This window comes from Cyprinodon tularosa, unplaced genomic scaffold (assembly GCF_016077235.1).
Source record: "Cyprinodon tularosa strain WSP-4 unplaced genomic scaffold, ASM1607723v1 ctg267, whole genome shotgun sequence".
In the NCBI taxonomy this organism is placed as follows: Eukaryota; Metazoa; Chordata; class Actinopteri; order Cyprinodontiformes; family Cyprinodontidae; genus Cyprinodon; species Cyprinodon tularosa.
In genome coordinates, this window is record NW_024038971.1 from 1,728,124 (window position 1) to 1,746,946 (window position 18,823).

Sequence of the window (18,823 nt, forward strand, 5' to 3'; positions counted from 1 at the left end):
TAGTGTACCTTCACTTGGCTGCACCGTGGCACACTTTTTAGCTCTGTTTCCTTACAGCAAGAAGGTCCTTGGATTGATTCCTGGCCTAACATCCTTATGTATGAGGTTTCCAAATTCTTCCTGTGCATTTGTGGGTTCTCCCCAGGTACTCCAGCTTCCTCCCATAGTCTAAAAACATGACTGCCAGATTAACTGGTATATGTTAGTATTTATAATTGTGTGTCTATGTGTTGCCCTGTTATAGACTTGTGACCTATCCAGGGTCTACCCTACCTTTTGCCCATAGGCTGCTGAAGATAGGCACCAGCCCCACTGCGACCCTGAGGGATGAAGTGGGAGAAGATGGGTGGATGGATTCAGAATTTAATCTTCTCTTACCCTTTCTCACATCCATGAAAATCTTTTATACTTCACCTCCCTTCACCTCTATTTGTCAATAAATTTTTTAGTTTATGAATTCCTTATAGTACTTTAATTTAAGACTGTACTACTGTAAGTAATGTTAAATGTTACTCTGCCCCTTGGTTTTGGGCAGGCGTCTCCGTTTTGTGTTGTACAAGCTGTTTTATGTCAACAGAGGGCGCTATTTACACATGGAAATACGCGCGCACACGCACACGCACGTAACACGTCCAGGCCCAGCTAGCTCTAACCGGCTAGCCATACTGTTGTGACACCTCCCCGAATCCTCGGCAGCAGTGAAGCTGCACAGTCGACATGGCAGGAAAATATCGCAACAGTTTTGTAAAGAAGGATGAAATACTTCCAAGTAATTTGGAATAGGTGAGTAATAACTATTAATATAATTTTACTATCAACACGGAAACTAATATCCTTTGCTATGTTATTAGTTTAAGTGATGTTAATGACCAATAGCGCTGGTTAGTCGCTGACAAAAAGATATTTAGAAACCAACTATAGGGAGGAGTTGCTAGCATTTGTTCACTAGCCTGCTAGCACTTGGTGTTTCTTTTAACAATACGCCTGCGAGTCAGCCCCTATTAGATGAAAACAACGCACATCATCAATATGAACCTTTGAAGTTGAACTGACATATTAAAAAAACGGCCCCCTATTTACGCAAACGCATTTAAATGAAATGTTTGTTTGTTAGCAAAAATGCTAGCGTTACATAATACCCCTGCAAGTCAAACGGCAGTCCACGGTTCGTTAGCTAACTATCGTTTTCTTGAAATGTAAATACTCCACCTAAATTTCTCTACAAAGTATGGGGTCAAAATAGAAGGTAGTATTGTGAATAATAACTACGCTATAGCTAAACAAACTAGCGCTGAATATTGTGGAATTGATTTTTGTGAGCAAACGACGTTTACTTCTGAGCTAAGCTAGCCAACTAGCCTCCCATAGCCTGCTTTGCTAACAGTCAGCTAGCCTATCGGTTAATGTATCATACACAAAAGTTCATTTGAAACAAAACCCAAAATGTCATGCTCTTGGATGTGAATAAGTACATTCTGAACAAATAAGTCATGTTAATGTTAGTAAAATCTAGCGTGAATTGCCATCTTTCGGTAGACTTGGTTGTTGGCTAACTCGGTATCCTTTGTCCATAGTCATAGTAGTTACAGGCTCTGTTTGCAGGCCCCACAGCTGTTGTTTTTCTCGTCCACATCAGTTTACGTTTTAAATATATCACTTTATATTTGGCATTTTATTGGTGATCGCTGTGATTAAAGTATAAGCTATGGACCTAATTACCGATTGTCTACATTGTGTTTCGTAGATGTGATCAGGTATGTTAGCAAATTGCTCTTAAGATTTCTTTGTTTAAGTAACCGATTTCATCCGTGAGAGCAAAAAATGACTTTATGAAGCTATCAGGTTAATCTACTGGTTGGAACTTAAGAAATCTAAAATGTTTTAGAAGTTGCCATTTAGTGGGTATATTTAACCCTCGGTTAATGATCAGATTCATAGATTGTGAATAGCCATCTAGAAAAAAGTTTGACTTTCCATTGAACAACTTGCCTTTAATGTTTAGTATACACCTGAGTGAAATTTGCTTTTAATAACGTTATTATTCCACCAACAGTTCATGATGCAGAAAGTGGCCTTTTCAGAATTAAAGACAAGTAGCAGGGTGTTCAAAATATGTCTTTTATAAGTAATGACAAGTAACTTTATGCTTATTTATTTAGTGACACTTTTTGATGCACATTGGATCTTCTGTGCTATTTAAACATGCAATATCTTGTAGGAATTCACTAATTTTATGGCTGAAACAGTACATTGGATCAATCGAGAATTATCGATTATTGAAATAATCGTCAACTAATTCAGTAATTGATTACTCTTTTACTGGAGTATAGAGACTCTAGAACATGGCTTTGGCTGACAGAGCAACCAAATTATACAAGTAAATATACCAAGATAAAGAAAAAGTATAGAAATGTTTTGCATTTAAGATAAAAAAGAACTTTTCCTGTCAATATGCCCTATCCAGACCTACACAATGGGAAAAGCTTTACTTTCACCTGGTTTAATCCTAGACAAGAGGCTGCAGTAAAATGAACTATAAGGCAAATATTTTATTTTAACACTTGGAAAAAGTTGAGTTAGAAAGCGTAAATTGACATTTTGTAAAGTGTTTGATATACCAGGGATTCTCACCATTGTCCTTCTTTTTCTTTTTACAGTATTCATCACGAGATGTGATCCACCATCCACCATGTGTGAGGACATTTAAGAACAATTAGTTCAGAAACAAAAGAACAAATCTTGATTCCAGTGGAATCTTCCATATATCTATATATATATATATAATTATTATATTTTTCTTTGTGTTACTTCTTACTTAAATTTATATATATATATACACACACACACACACATCCCATCCACATATAATCATGCCTGTGCAAGCGCCACAATGGACAGAGTTCCTGCTGTGCCCGATCTGCACGCAGACGTTTGAGGAAACTATCCGGCGGCCCATCAGTTTGGGCTGCGGACACACTGTGTGCAAGATGTGCCTAAACAAGCTGCACCGCAAGGCCTGTCCTTTCGACCAGACGGCCATCAGCACAGACATTGAGCAGTTACCTGTCAACACAGCCCTTTTGCAGCTGGTGGGAGGCCAGGTAAGACGTGTGTGAGAGGCTTTGTCGTTGGTTACCAAACAAGTGTATCAGTTCACATTGCTTGGAAAAGTATGGGTTTATAGCCTCTTACGATATTTTACACAACATTCACAGCATGGGGATTCCTTTAATGTGTCAATTTACACACATTAAGCTATGAACTACATTTTACTGGTTTACTAAGTTCTATAACAGTGGATCAAGTCGTGTTTCTATGAGGCAATGTTTGACCAGCAGGGTGAGGCAGAGCTGACAGTGCCGTAATAGAAACTCTCAGTCTTAACAACCTTAAAACAAAAAAACCCATCATCTGTAGTTATGGCTGTCCCTCGTCTCAGGTTATATTTGTGCTAACACTACACCATATGATACCAAACTGACTAAATAATATCCCCATTTTACATAGAACTGTGTTACATTTCCAGGTAATGAATGGGTTTGACCTACATTTGCAAAAATACTTTTAGTTACTGTCTTCTAAAAATAGTAGTCTGTTTTTATTGCAATTAACATTTTGTTGAAATCTTTGCAGCCAAATTATGTTTATATTTTCTAAAACAATTTATAAAACCATTGGTTTCCTTTCTCTGTTTTTTTTTTTTTCTGTGCTATTTAAAAAGCAATTATCTACACATAAATCAATTTGCAGCCAAATTATGTTTATATTTTCTAAAACAATTTATAAAACCATTGGTTTCCTTTCTCTGTTTTGTTTTTTTTCTGTGCTATTTAAAAAGCAATTATCTACACATAAATCAATCAGGGTTTTTTTTCAAGATATTGAAACCTGGTAGTTTTATTTCACAAATCTGCTTATTGAAAAACAGCAAAATACTGTCTCCACCAATTAACCTCTGAGTCAGAAACTGAGCAGGGTTTCACTCCTGTCTGATTTCAATTTCATTTTTACCTACTATCATTTTATTATGGTCAGTACCTCATGAGTTATTATAAAAAACATTCATTTACTTACTATTTACAAAATACATTTCCAATTTAACATCCTAATGGATGGAAATGCTCAAGCCTTTATTAACTGATAAAAATAAGAACATGGGAACTAAAACACCAACTGTGCTCTCACTTGGAAGCAAATATCACACAAGACAGAAGGATTAAACTTAGCACCCACCTCCCCCACATAGCTAGTGCTGATATATAAAACCATAATATCTAACCAGATATGAACAATTATTGTCTTAGATTTAAAGTTACTCTCCAGATACTAAAGGTAATTCTGTTTTTTTTTTATCCTGATTTGTATTTAATGAAGCAAGTTGAATAAACCAGGATGATTTTGTCTCTTGTTGTTTCTCAGACCGATTTTGGTGGCTATGATGCATAGCAATACTTGTAAAGTTTCCTAATAGCTCCATCTCCTCATGCTTTCATAATGTCACGTGACAAAAGGCTCAACATTAAGGAATGTATTGACATGGTGTTGAACGTTTTTGTTTTTCATTTAAATATTTGTTGCTCAAGAGGTAAAATAGTGTTGCTCCTAGCGTTGTTTATTAGCCAATGTCAAAAACAAAGGGCACTGGATGTCTACTACATAGATGTTGTTTTTATTTCAGAATTCAGATCAATGTTTAAATGCAGCACACAGATCAACACCGATTTGCTTTCAGCTTACTCATTGCTGAATGTCTGTCTGACTAATAGACAAGAGAGGAATATTTATTTATTATTTTTGATTGGGGCTTATTTCATACATTCTGCACAAAACGATAACCTCCCTACTTTCTCTATGTCTTTATTCCACTGTCGCATTCATTATGAAAAAGGAAGTTCTGGGATTTTTGCCTTCAGGTTTTTTTAATATAATATGTATAATACCATCTTTAAAAAACAATTTCATTCTCCCCCAAAATATAGAAAAAGCTTGATTCACTGTTATTTTTGAAACAAAAATATAGAATTATGTGAAGAGTAAACCCTCATATTCTCTGATGTGATGGACCATAGTGTCTAAAGGGCTTAACCTAAATTTCCACTGTCTCAATTACGTTGTCGCCTTTTCATGTTAAGACAATGCCGATGTCTGAGGCCATCCTATGCGTCATCCCTGGTCTTTTGTGATACTGGGAACTTCAATCATCCCATTCTTGATTTCTTTGTGACACTAGAACTCATTTTTACCGGGAAAGAAATTCCCTCATGCCCTTAGCTTGCCTCTGACTGTCCTGTGATCCACACTTTTTTCCTTCTGTTACACGAGTTAAATCTTATAAAAGGGAGAAGAGAAGAACAATGTCTTTGTGAAGCCAGCTTTATTCTCCTTTGGTTGTTCAAACATGGAAAGTAAAGCAAATTTTGTTGCCTTGTTGATGTTTGCCCAGCCCAGCCATTCAACTCTGAAATGTGGGATCATTGTAGTGAAAGCTGTGTGTATGTTGTCAAGCTCTGTTTCTCACTCACATCTACCCATCAACTGAATACTGACGATAGCTCTGTTACTAGCAGTCGGTCAGCAGTGGTTTAACTTCTAACCTACCTTATTAGTGTCATCACTGACACCAGTGTGAGAAAAGGCTTGGGTTTAAGTAGTTTTTGGACCTGGCCTAGAGCCAGATGTTATGGCTTTAGTAAGTGGCCCCTAGTACCTAGCCCCTGCACAGGGGATAGGTGTAATCATTAAGTATGAAATGTATTAATCTATCTTGGTTTTATCTAAGGGGGTAACGTGTTTCATTAAATAGTGTTTTGATTATACTCAACATTCTAGCAGCAACTTAGCTGGTGCTACAAACTGGGACAAAATAAGTTCAGAATGTTTCTGCAAGATGCACTTAAAGTTTCTTATTTTGCTTTTTTTCCTCCAGGTTCCCAAGGCTCAGCCGGTTGCTTTGATTACAAGTCCAGAGGACACTCAGAACTATGAGGTGGCGAGACAATGTGTGGAAGAGCTGGCCCTTTACCTCAAACCCCTTAGCAACACCAGAGGTACTCGAGCCATCAGCACCTAAACGATTGTGATCACTACAGTGTATATTTTTTTTATATATATGTATACACCTTCAATTTTGGGAACTTACGGATATAGTCCAATCTAGTGTAAGCGTTTGCATCCTCCCAAACAAAAAAATCCCACTTGTTGGTCAATGAAGTGGAAAAATAAAGTCAGTGAAACCAAGATGGCTGACACATAGGGAAAAAGAGCAAACACCTCTGCTACAGGGGGTAGAAGATCCACCATTCAATCAGAATACCACACTCTAGCAGTAAAACTAAATTACAACTATATCTTTGTAACTATTTTGTTGCTATAGTAATGGTATACATCAATGCAGAAAGTACACTTTTTTTTTTTTTCAAACCTTGTTTTACATTCCTATGGATGTATAAAAACACTTGGTTAAAAAATCCATGCAAACACCGATCCAAAAAAGAGAATGTTTTTCTGTGACATATATTTACAATATCCTTTAACTCTGGGACAGATTTTCCTATTTATTATAGATGAGTATTAATCATGGGATTTAATAATTTACAACTTTTAAAAGGTGAACAAATTTGTAATCTCCTTTCTAAGGCTCGATATATTGTTTTTATCACGTTAACTAACTGCTCATTCTGAAGCACTTTAGGTTACTCAGCCAGAGGTCATGTTAATGTTTGACGTAGCGTTGATAAACAGATGCACATTGAACGAATGGACACACTTTCAACAAAAAAGCACAGCACTCTACTCTTTGGAAGAATTTTTTTTTTTTTTTGCTATTCCAATAAAAGAAATGCACAAAGTTAGTCAAAATATCTATTTAAATTTTTAGTCATAATTTTTATTATCCTAGGGTAAAACTACAATCATTTAACAGATGTGTTGGTTTTATTCTAGCCTTTTTAAGTGTAATGTTTTCGTATAATGTGACACCTGATTAAACCCCCATCTATCATGCTGGAAATGTTAACATTTTTATGTAGATGTCCAGAACGCATGTATTCTTTGAGGGACAGGTTTGCTGGATTGAAATTGAGGTGATGCCATAGTTTTTAAGAAATGTCCTCATAAATCTCTCTCCAGGTGTGGGTTTGAGCAGCACAGCCCAAAGTATGCTGAGTCGACCCATGCAGAGGAAACTGGTGACTTTGGTCCACTGCCAGCTGGTGGAGGAGGAGGGACGAGTTAGAGCTATGAGAGCTGCCAGGTCTCTTGGCGAGCGAACGGTCACCGAACTCATTTTGCAGCACCAGAACCCACAGCAGCTCTCCTCTAATCTGTGGGCAGCAGTCCGTGCACGAGGTTGTCAGTTTCTTGGACCAGGTAGGGGTTTGTTAGATACAAAGGGATGCCAGTACTCATTCAGTAAATTGAATTAAAACCCCAACAACAAACTGTGCTGTTAGTCAAACTTTTCATCATTGTGGTTTCTCTTACTCCAGCAATGCAGGAGGAAGCCCTCAAGTTGGTTCTTCTTGCTTTGGAGGATGGTTCTGCTTTGTCCAGGAAAGTGCTGGTTCTGTTCGTTGTCCAAAGGCTTGAACCACGCTTCCCTCAGGCCTCTAAAACCAGTATAGGCCATGTGGTACAGCTCCTCTATAGGGCTTCTTGCTTCAAGGTATATCTCCGTCAGTCCTTGATGTTTTTGGATCATTGATGTTTAATCGGATACCCTTTAGCTTTGGGATTAGTTCACTCTATCTCTAACATTTTCTATTCAGAGAAACAAGTTTTTAATAATGGATAATGCTATATTTACAAGATAAAGATCAAATTTGATAACTGTTGAACTGGGTATTAAGATATCCTTCTCCTGTGGCTTTAGGTTACCAAACGGGATGAAGATTCGTCCCTCATGCAGCTGAAAGAAGAGTTTCGTACTTATGAGGCTCTGCGGCGAGAGCATGACTCTCAGATAGTTCAGATTGCAATGGAGGGTGGATTGCGCATTGCCCCTGACCAGTGGTCTTCTCTGTTGTATGGAGATCAGTCCCACAAGTCACATATGCAGTCTATTATTGATAAGGTATGTAAAAGGGAAGCTTTTTTTCTATTCACAGTTTTGATTGTGGATGGTTCAACAGTTTAATACAAAGGGCCGTTCATTTGGAGATTCCAGCAAACTGAGGTGTCATGTGTCTCCTTTTTCTACTTTGCTGTATAGCTGCAGACCCCGGCATCTTTTGCTCAAAGTGTACAGGAGCTGACGATTGCACTGCAAAGGACTGGAGACCCAGCCAACCTCAACCGACTAAGACCCCACTTAGAACTGCTGGCAAACATCGATCCCAGTCCTGGTAAGAAGAAAGCAAACTTCATTGGTCCTGTGTTTGGAAATATGCCAGATGGATGACTAGATATGAATCCGTCTGAATTTAGTCGTTTCAACTATAACTATTTTAGATGAATTTCTCAAAGACTAACTAAAAATCTCAAAGCGGTATTTTGAATCATCTATTTTTTCCATGCTATGAGGCTGGATTTCACCTCATATTTATAACCGGCACAGTTTGCAATTTAAAACAACAGAATCCGAATATTTTTTAGAGGATAAGTAACTTAAAAACTCTGCAAACCCAGCAAGATTCTAACCTAGCAGTAACCAGATTGATATGTGTAGAACTTAATTGAGTTCTACGTTATAAATCTGGGATGGCTGCTTTCAGTCTGACGGTGAAAAGAAGGATGTTTAGTACAATACTTTGAGCTGATTGGGTGATGTGCCAGCTAGTACCCGCCTTGTATAATACGCTTTCAGCCAATCATATCAGCGAATCGTGACGTTCAGACATGCACCAGGAATGTCAGGTGGGATGTAATTACTATGGGGTATTATTATGTAGACCATCGTTGGCTGCTTACGGAGAAATCATGTCGCTATGCAACGATTTTTGCACAGGTTTGCAAGACAAACACCTGTGCATGAAGGCGTTTTAAGCAACACAAAGTAAAATTTTGATTAACGTCATGTTTCCAATGCCCGGCAAGGCCCTTCTGATTGTCATCGATCCTACATGTCCTGCCCCAAAAAACACAGCTGGCATGTCATTGGTCCAACTCGCTGGTTTTTACGAGACAGACGTATTAGCTGGAGTCTTTCAAGATGGAATTGTTGTGAGACTGAAAACTCGTATCTCTTGACAATCCAGCTTGCAGCACAAGGTTAGCAAGATTCACGGCAGATGTAGCTTTATAGCTCACCAGAGTAACTGTGCAGCAATAAATTAGCCATCCTGTTAGCTGCTGAAATGCTCTTGCTGTTTTTCTGGTTTTGTTAAAATATGAATAAACTAAAGAGATTTCTAGACATATTAGGAACTTTCTTGAAACTACTTCATTGGACTTAATTATTTAACTCATAACTGATACTAAAAATTGACAACTTTAAGGCGTTGTTAATAGCAACACATCATTGCGGATGTCACTCCAGAGGCCAGATAGCTAGTTTTTGGTGAAGTCCTTTATGGTAAAACGTTTTGCATTTCTATCTGGCTGAGGTTGAGTCGAGGCCCATCAGACAGAAGATTGGTTGCTTCAGGTCATCAGCTGAATTCTTTCAGGGAAACCTAAATAAAGACTTTTTCTCATTCTTAGTTTTTTTTTGGCCCTTGTTTCTTGATCTCTCTTTTTTAGATGCTCCTCCTCCGACATGGGACCAGCTAGAGAAGGGGTTGGTAGCAGTGAAAACAGTGGTACAGGGTTTGGTGGACTTCATTCAACACCACAGCAAGAAAGGAGCTGATCCTCAACAGGTCAGTCTTAATCGGACTTCTTCAGTAAGGATTAAACAACAAAATCAGTTTCTTTGACACACAAACTTTAGATTACCCTTCACTTAAGGGTTTTTGTTTTTAGCTGTTTGTGGTAAATATATATCTTTTGTTCTTTTGTTTCCCTTCAGCCTCCTCAGCACAGCAAATACAAGACATACATGTGCCGCGACATGAAGCAGAAAGGAGGGTGTCCGCGTGGAGCCAGCTGTACCTTTGCCCACTCTCAGGAAGAACTAGAGAAGTGAGTTTAAATAGTTGACGCTTTATTCACTGTCACTGCATTGTTTGTAGGTCTATTATAACACCTTTCTTTGTTTGCCAGGTATCGTAAGATGAATAAGCGGCTGGCGGCTCGCTCAGGAGTTGGAGTGTTTTTCTCAGAAGATGGCCTTACTCCTGATGTAGCAGTGACCCGAAAGCCTTCACCAGTCACCAATGGCAGCGGCGCACAATTAGTCGCTCGCGGCACCGACACAGTCTCATATGAGCTGTTACCTAAACAGGTCAAGGTGGATGAAGGAAATCCAAGTGTCCCGGGATCACCGCCTGATGTGTGAGTGCAATTATGCCCTAGAAGATATAATTATATTAGAGAGAATATTACACAAATCCTTACCTGTTGAGATAATTTTAAAGAGAAGAATATGATGGTAGAAAAAATAACAATTCATAAATCCTTCTTTCCTTTAGCCTGGACTCCATGCCCAAAACCGGTATACCACTGCCACCTCATGCAATGGCTCACCCAAGGATGCCAGCAGATCATCTCTCAGGGGTTAAGCATATATCTGGGGTTCCCAGAGGTTCCCCGGTTTATCCTCAACCACAACCCCGTGACGTATATGACATTCGTCCGCCACCTGCCTCTCAGTATGAGCCGCCACAGTACCCAGCAGGTAAAAAAATAAAAACAAGTTCACATGATTTTATCAAGGTAGAAACATGTCATGTTTTTTTGTTTTTTTTTTTGCAAAGAGATGCTTTAAATTAAAAGTGAAAGTAAAATATTTTTAGGATAAATATGATTGATCAGAATCTTAGCATTGCGTTGAGTGTTAAAGGTTGGATGAAACATTAACTGATGGTCCTTTTCTGCAGTTAATTACAGTTAATTTTTAAGTGTGGAGATAAAATTTATAATTTTTCAAAAAGAAAAGGCTGTTTTGCTGGTTCTGCTTTTTTAGCTTATACTAAATTTTATTAGAGTAAAGGCACCCCAGGAGATTGTTATCCAACAAAGCGAATATATACAATGAAATGGATAGCGATAGTGACGAAAACACTTAGAAGTCTTCCGTCAAGTGAGCGTATTTCATCACATGGCGAAAATAATCCAATCAAAGAATGGGTCCTGCCTCTGCTTTTTTGTCCAAATCCATGCTCTAGACATCTTTTTAGGCCACTCAAAGAGTACACTACCTTCTGGAGAGCAGTGCTTTGCTTCACATCTCTGCATTACTGCAGGTAATTGCTAAAGTGTGTCGCTCAAAAACCAAACATGGTCTCTTTAGCTCTTGTCAAAGGAGAGCTGATCACCCGGTGTGACCACAGCCAAAGTATTTGGTTGCTATGGTGGGTTCTCAGATTTAGCTTGGAAATCTGATGAAATTTCTCTGCCGTTTGTCAATAACTGTCCTGCCCTCACTGTGAAACGGTGAAGGCTCTTATTTTACATCTTTCCATCCCATCTTTAAATCCTTAATCACTGTTTAACAATCTCAGGTAAAAAGCAAGTTGGAGCGTTTATAAATTATATTAAATAAAAAAATTAATTAAAGTAAAGCTATTTGTTTAACAATATACTGTTTAACTCCTTTCTACTGATTATTTCACCAAAGGTTCTTAAACAATTACTCTTTTAAGTTTGGTTTTTAACATAAAAAAAAAATGACCCAACAAACAGGCATGCTAGGTGTTTCTTTTTTATGTATTTAAACAGGATTGAGTCTTTATGTCAGTTGTTTGAATGTTTTTAATTTTTTCCCAGGTTATCCCTACCAACAGCCAACACAGTATGTTCCTCGGGAATACATCCTTAACCCCCCTCCCCCGAATGAGTCAGGACCCCCTTACCATGACCCTTACACAGGGTACAGTACTCCAGAGCGCGCCTACCCATCTCAGCACTCTGGCCCACCTTTCCCCTATACTCACCCTTCTCACTATGATAGAAGTCACCACGGTGCCTACGGTGCCCCTCCTCCTCCCCCTCAGCCTTATCCATCTGGGAGGGATCCCCTTGTCAAAATGAATCAGGCTCCCCTTGATGTTCCTCCACCCTCGGCGGGGCAGACCAGCTCCCTCTACCATGAGGGGCCAGGTTCCCGGGACAGATACGCTCCAGATGGTTACTACCCACAAGGTTCCCAGCCTCCAGCCATGAGGGCTTATGTCAGGGTATGTCAACTTTCGTTCTTCAAAGCCATGAAGATTTGTTTGGTTTTTAATCATTGCGGATTAGACCGTTTACAGTTCAGCAGTGGTATTTTTGACTGTTTTGTTTTATTAGGGGTCGTACAGTGGTTCACAGCCAAGCCTAGACTATCTCCATCGACGACGGCAGGAACTGTTATCTCAGCTGGCAGAAAGGAAGGTGATCTCCCCTCCTCCGTTTGCTGCCTCCCCCACGCTTTCTCATCCTTTCCCCAGCGATTACCCCACTGAGGTGAATTTTATTCCTACACAAATAACACTGTTTTTTCCCCAAAAAATAACTTTTGAGCAGTAATGCTGCAGAGAGTCAGTCTGTTTAATGACTTTGTTCTCCCGTGCAGTATGATGACAGCTCAAAAGGGATGGTGAAATGCAGAGATTCGAACTATGCAGGGCAGTATTCCCCCTGGTCCTGTGAAACCATTGGCTCCTATATTAACACAAAGGATGCCAAACCCAAAAATGTTATGGTTCCTGGTACCATGGAGATGATGGTAAGTTCAGATAGGTAACTGCTAGTTAATTCTGCTGTAGGCATCAGTTAGAATGTGTTAAAGGTATTTGTGTATTTCTCATCTGCTCTTTGTTTTTAGCAGAATGTGGAGGATAAAGGTCAAAGGGAACCCTCATTGGAGGCTCCTCGGAGGGGAACAGAAGTGAAAGATGATGACCCTATTATACCTTTTGGCCCACAGCCGACTGTGTCACGCTTCGGTGCCATCTCTCGCACTTCAAAGACAGGCTACCAGACCACTTTCCCAGTTCAGGCTATGGCTTCCACTCCCCAAAACCCAAACTCTAAACACATGACCATGCCAGGTAGGACACCTGCATCCAGTTATAGGACCAAAGAAGGCGTGTGGTTTGGACTAAAGATTTTACATTATAATTATACTTACTAGGCCTTATTTTCGTAACTGTTATATACACATTTAATTTTTGGAACATTTGGCATTATAAATATCAGGTACTATTATTTTCTCAAAAGAATCTTATGGATGGCTAATGGAATTAAGATCCAGTCAACTTAACGTTTCTTAACGGATTGGTCTTTTTTTTATCTATTATTTTATTCTTAAATTGCACATCATCCTCATTAATGGTGCCCAAGTTAGTGGTGTTAATGTGGCTATTGGCCAGTGTGTTTTTATTTATTTTTAAACGTCTGTAGAAGCCCCAGTAGTATTACTGGGCAGACATGTTTTTCCACCTTGTTGCCAAGTGTAATTCTGGAAGCAGAGAAGAGGACTAGGACGTGTCTGTCTACAGAAAAGTGCTGCCTAACCCTAAAGTTAATTAGGACTTTTAAATTTTAGACCTTTTTTCAACCTGCATTTTGCTTTGCTGCCTGGTATTTACCTCCACCAAGGGGGTTAAGTTTTAGTCATGTTTGTTGGTTTGTTAATTGACAGGAAAACCTTAAAGATTCTGAACAGATTCTAATGACATTTTTTGCAAAGCTGCTCCTCTTCCAAAGGAAAAATCCATTCAGTTTTGATTCATATCGATCATGATTCATTCCAGGAATTTTTTTAAGTATTGTGACAAGTATTGTAAACATTGTGAGAAAGGGCTAGTTGGCGCGGTAAGCAGTTCCTCCTTTACCCAGAGGTTGGCAGCAGTGACTGTTGACAGCTTTAGCATTGGGTTCAAAAAGTCTGGAAGTCTTACACTAAAGGAAAAAAAATAAAAACAAAAAAGGGTAGCATTTTTATTATATTATTATGAATAAGTACTTGAAATGTTCTGAACGAGTTTTTTTAATGACATTATTTAGGTGCACCTCTGCTAAAAATAAGTGGTATTGAGAAATGTTTTGGAATATCATCTAGTTAACTACTTGGAAACTCCACCTGAGTTTTTTCATTATAAAAATATGGATTAGCTGCACTGTATGGTGTGATAATATCCAGGTTTTCATTGCAGGATTTTTATTATTTTTTCCCCTCTGCAGAATACTCATATGGAAGTCATGGAGGATGGGGTGGTGCTTCATACCCCTCCCACCAGACTGCCTCTTCCTCTCAGGGACATTTTATTGAGCGGTAAATAAATTTTATTTTTATTTTTTCCCTGTTGATTGATAAACCACAACACTTATATATTTTTAGAGTGAATTTAGAAAACTTTTGAGTGCACCTGTTAAATTGAGAATTTCAAATGTTGTGTAGTGATATTTGTTGTATTCTCCCAGCCTTCCCATGTCAACCCCAGACAGAGAACAGCTAAAGATTGAGCTGCAACAGGTCAATCAGCAGATCACCCAACAAACTCAGATGCACAACATGGAGGTATGTTGGATAAATCTGAAGTTGAGGCACCAAAGCAATTGTTTAAGTCTTTTATACATTTATTTTTGCCCATATTTCATGTCTCCACCCTCCTTGTTTGCACTTTGTCCCAACGCTGCAGGCGGCAGGTAACTCTTTGCTCCTGCAGAGGGAGGCCAGCGCATTGGGGGGCCAACCTGTGCAGCCCAGTCAGAGTAAGACAGCAGTTGTACCACAGCAACCTCAGCCCAAATGGCCAGCAGGGGGTGCAAGTGTGTCAGTCTCCAATGAGCAGTTAAGCTTGGAGCTCCACCAGGTGGAGAGAGAAATCGGCAAGAGGACCCGTGAGATGGCTTTGGTAAGGGGCTCTCTCTGTCTGTGTATAAATAAAGTTATCTAATATATTCAGGAGTTTGGAATACAACAGATTTTTATATATATATACATTTTCCTTCTGTTTAGCAAGAAAACCAGGTAACTCATGATGTTCAGCAGTACAAAATGCAGTCTGCAGAGAATGGACAGCCAGAGCATGAGAGCCAGCTTGAGGAAATGTCTCTGGCTCTGGGGTGAGCATAAACTTCCTTGAACTCTATCGATTCTATTTATTGCTTTTGGCTTATTGTGGTCTCTCTCTCTCTCCACTTCTAATTCAGCGAGGTGTCCAACGGCTCCAGTAGTCTGCCAGAAAATGCGGTGGGCGGGTCCATGCTGTCACTGGCCAATAAGACAGCAACACTGAGCCTGTGTTCTGATCCCGTCGTCACTGGGTCAGAGATGCAGAAAAACGGCGTTGTCCATTCCTGCTCATAGGAAGGACACATTTATCTACACACACAGACACACACACGCACACAGACACAAAAAATGCTCATTTGAAAAGCATGCACAGGCACACATACACCCATTCTATTTAGAAGATGAGCAGTATCTGCCGTGATGAATTTTCTTTCTTTTTGTTCTGTGAATGAGCTTTTTTATGACCTTCCTTGCCTGGAAACCAGAGCATATAATAACATTTCTTGTGTGTTATTTCTTTTTTTGTTTTTTTGTACTGTTATTTGATTAACAAGGCTCAAAATTAAGAAGAATTAATGGTGGTGATGATGACTGCAGGTGTATATTTATTTAAAATGTATTACACATTAGAAGCAAATTGATTACCCCGCCACATTAGCAGGTTCATGGTTTACCCATAGAGTCGGAATGGTTACATGCAGAGGTTCACAAGTTAGAAAGCACTTTCACACACTCACATTCATTTTAAGGAGCTTTTCTGAGTTTTGTAATGTGACAGCAGTATAGGAAAGAGCCGACGTGTGGCTCAGGGCGCGCCCCCAAAATGGTAACAAGAGGTTGGCCAGATGTAGATGTCTGAGGAGGGAAACGCAGAATCCACCTGTTTTCAGCCGAAATGGACACATCAGGTGCTTTTAGAATTGCATTTCTCTGGGTATGTCTTTTTTTTTTATTTTATAAACATAGTTTTGTTTCATACTTGAAAGCAGTTATCTATTTAATGAAAGCATTCTGTTTTAAAGATTGCAGTTATGTTTATAATATTTCTTTTTTGATAAAGGAATATTAGGTGTTGCTGTGTGAGGTTGAAATTGTCGAATTTCACCCATTTCTCAGCTCAGTTAGGCCAACTTTTGCTGAGTAGTGAGGTGATCTTCAAAAGTATTCTTGAGAAACCTTACATTACAAAGAATTGAGAACATATTTCTACTTTAGAAGACTCAAATAAATGAGTTAATTTTTCAGATATTAAGTTTAATAAAAAAAAAGGCGTTTCACTCATCAGAGCATCTTCACTGGCCACACAGAGGCCTCCCCATTGGGATCATCTTGTCATTTGTGCTCATAACTTCTATGAAGTTGCCTTCCCTTGTGTGTTTATTTTAGTTTAATTTTGATTGTTTGCTTTGCATTGTTACAATTTTGGGTGGTGCAGCTTACCTCTTTATAATATCATACAGAAATACGTGATAAACGTGTCCTCTCTGCAGAATAGTTGCACTTTCCGCTACTTTTGGGGAATCTTATTGTTGCTGCAGCTGCATAGTTGATTGGACAACATGTTTGCAGCTCAGATTCGACAAATGTTGGTTACTGAAAGGGAGATCTGCCTCTAAACTCTGTCCTGAATTATGCCAACATTCCCTAGAGCGGATTTCAATTTAGGTTTTAGCAGCGCATGCCGTCTTCCTCACCACCATTAGTACTGCTATAGCTCTTTCTTCAACAGAAAAACTGTTTACCACTGATAACAACACAGAACTCTCTGCCTTCTGTAAACAATAAGCATGAGTTTATGTGCTTGAACGGTTAAATAGATTGAGATGTTCTGGCTCGAGGGGTTATGCTGAGTCCTCATATTGCTTATAAACTGACACTTTGATAAAGTTTCTTAGTTTCTGGTGAATCTGTTTAAGGCATAAACAGATTTCTGTGTCCTCATCAGGATTGCAGTTTTATTTCCATCCACACTTAAAGCCTCAGGCTGCTCCTCGCTACATTTATTATTTAGGTACACAGCTCACCTATACATATGAGTATGTATCCATACATTAATATACTAAAGCACTATTAATGTGCCACCTCTTATTCTACTTGCTCAGCATTTATATTAAATGATCTCTACTTAGAATCAGCTAAATGTTGTTTGTTTTTTTTATTTGTTTTTCTGTCCACTGGTTGCCAACACAGACTTTATCCTTTCCCAGACGAAGGACCTCTGTGTGCATTGATGTGTGTTCACTTAATCTTTTGTGTTCAAACAAAGTTGTTCTTTATAGAATATGCTTCCGAAGAAGACAAAATCTGTAACTTTGGAGATTTATATTGAGATGTTTTTTTTTTCGTGTGTGTGTGATAGATTGTATTGTAGAAAACATACCCACATTTTTTTTCCCCTTTTCATTTGTTTTTGGTAACTCTCCTTTAATTGTGCTGTACCTGGTATTAGTGTTGAGATTTTTAGATCAGGTTTTGGTTGTTCTTTTTTTTCTTTTTCTTTTCCCCACGACTGCTCTAGTGAGAGTAACCAGGAAGTTTCCTCTTTCAGATTAGCTTTCATTTCCTCCCTAATGCTCTTTTTACATTATTTGTTTAAGGAACATTAGATTTAAAAAGAAAAAAAAATGAACATGTCATGAAGATGGAGTCATACCAATGAGCTCTAAAAGTGAGGAAGCCAAAACTACCAAAAAGCTCATTCTGCTTGATTGGGTCATTGCAGGTCGGAATGAGCCGAAAACACCTATTAGCTTAGCAACGCGTTTGTGCAGTGATTGTATGGGGGGAGTTTACTTTATAGTAAATGGCAAAGATGTTTATTTCAATCTTGTGTGTTTTGTTTTGAGTGAAACTGCTGCCTATATCCTTTAATGGTAAAATGCCACCCACACCCTTGACCTCTGTTACTGCTGTTCGAGGCTCACATTTTATTCTCAGACTTTCTGAGGAAATTCACAAATTGAATTTTTTTTATATATATATATATTATTACTCCCTTGTAAAATATCTCTTAAATTAAGGTACAGGTTTGATTTCAGCAAGGAAAAAAAGGTTTTTATATGTATATTATACTCCATTAAGGAATGTCTAGAATTATCTTCCTCCAATGTGGATGTAGCCATTAATACGCCATTTTATGACTTTGTAAGAGAATTCACTGTGTGAAAATTGGTTTGCATTTTTGTATAATACAATCTGCTTTTTTTTTTTTTTTTGTTTGTTTGATACGAGAGGGATCTCAAACTGGAAGTTTGAAGAAAGGAAAAAGAACCTGTGAAATTGAGAAAACAAAATGTAACTTATGTGCAACAGTGATTCTAAGCTGAGGGGAAAAGATTAAATGATATTGCTAACTGAGGAGTTTCCTTGTCCTTCTTTATCCTTAAACATGCAGTCTATTATGTAAAATGATTGAAATCTGGTTTCCTGCATGGAGAAATTTATGTTAAAGAGTGGCCGATCCAATATATATCTTTCTGTATAATGTGTAAAGCATACACCCACTTCTAGATAATTAAACTCACGAAATAAGGTATATTTTCAATTAATTTCTGCAAAAATATAAAACCACTGTTATAATTGCAGACAAAAGATCTGGTTAATCGTCCAAAATATCAAATTGGTTATTAAATTAATGGGTATTATATGGATACTTTAAGACCTATTCAACTGTGGAATTACTGCAATAATTGTTTAAGTTAATCAGCTAAGAACTATATACTTAACAGTAAAATGTAAAGATAAAATAAAAGTTGAATTAAGTTTGACTTCATATGGAGTTGA

The 18,823-nt window shown here is 38.4% G+C and overlaps 1 protein-coding gene across 2 annotated transcripts; it reads left to right on the plus strand.

Moving 5' to 3' along the window:
• The first annotated feature begins 627 nt into the window (after nt 1-627).
• Nucleotides 628-18,397, plus strand: rc3h1b (ring finger and CCCH-type domains 1b). Of its 2 annotated transcripts, XM_038289321.1 has the most exons (20): nt 628-783; nt 2,658-3,101; nt 5,927-6,047; nt 7,129-7,368; nt 7,488-7,663; nt 7,871-8,071; nt 8,210-8,342; nt 9,679-9,797; nt 9,947-10,059; nt 10,141-10,371; nt 10,509-10,714; nt 11,806-12,215; nt 12,328-12,483; nt 12,593-12,745; nt 12,845-13,070; nt 14,206-14,296; nt 14,446-14,542; nt 14,664-14,879; nt 14,984-15,090; nt 15,178-18,397. In XM_038289321.1, the coding sequence occupies exons 2-20, from the start codon at nt 2,871-2,873 to the stop codon at nt 15,332-15,334; spliced, it is 3,384 nt and encodes a 1,127-aa protein (XP_038145249.1). In that variant the 5' UTR covers nt 628-783; nt 2,658-2,870; the 3' UTR covers nt 15,335-18,397. The 2 variants fall into 2 exon arrangements, with proteins under 2 accessions (XP_038145249.1, XP_038145250.1); XM_038289322.1 differs by lacking the exon at nt 628-783 and having other exon boundaries at nt 2,871-3,101; nt 12,848-13,070; nt 15,178-15,334.
• Nucleotides 18,398-18,823: the final 426 nt, after the last annotated feature.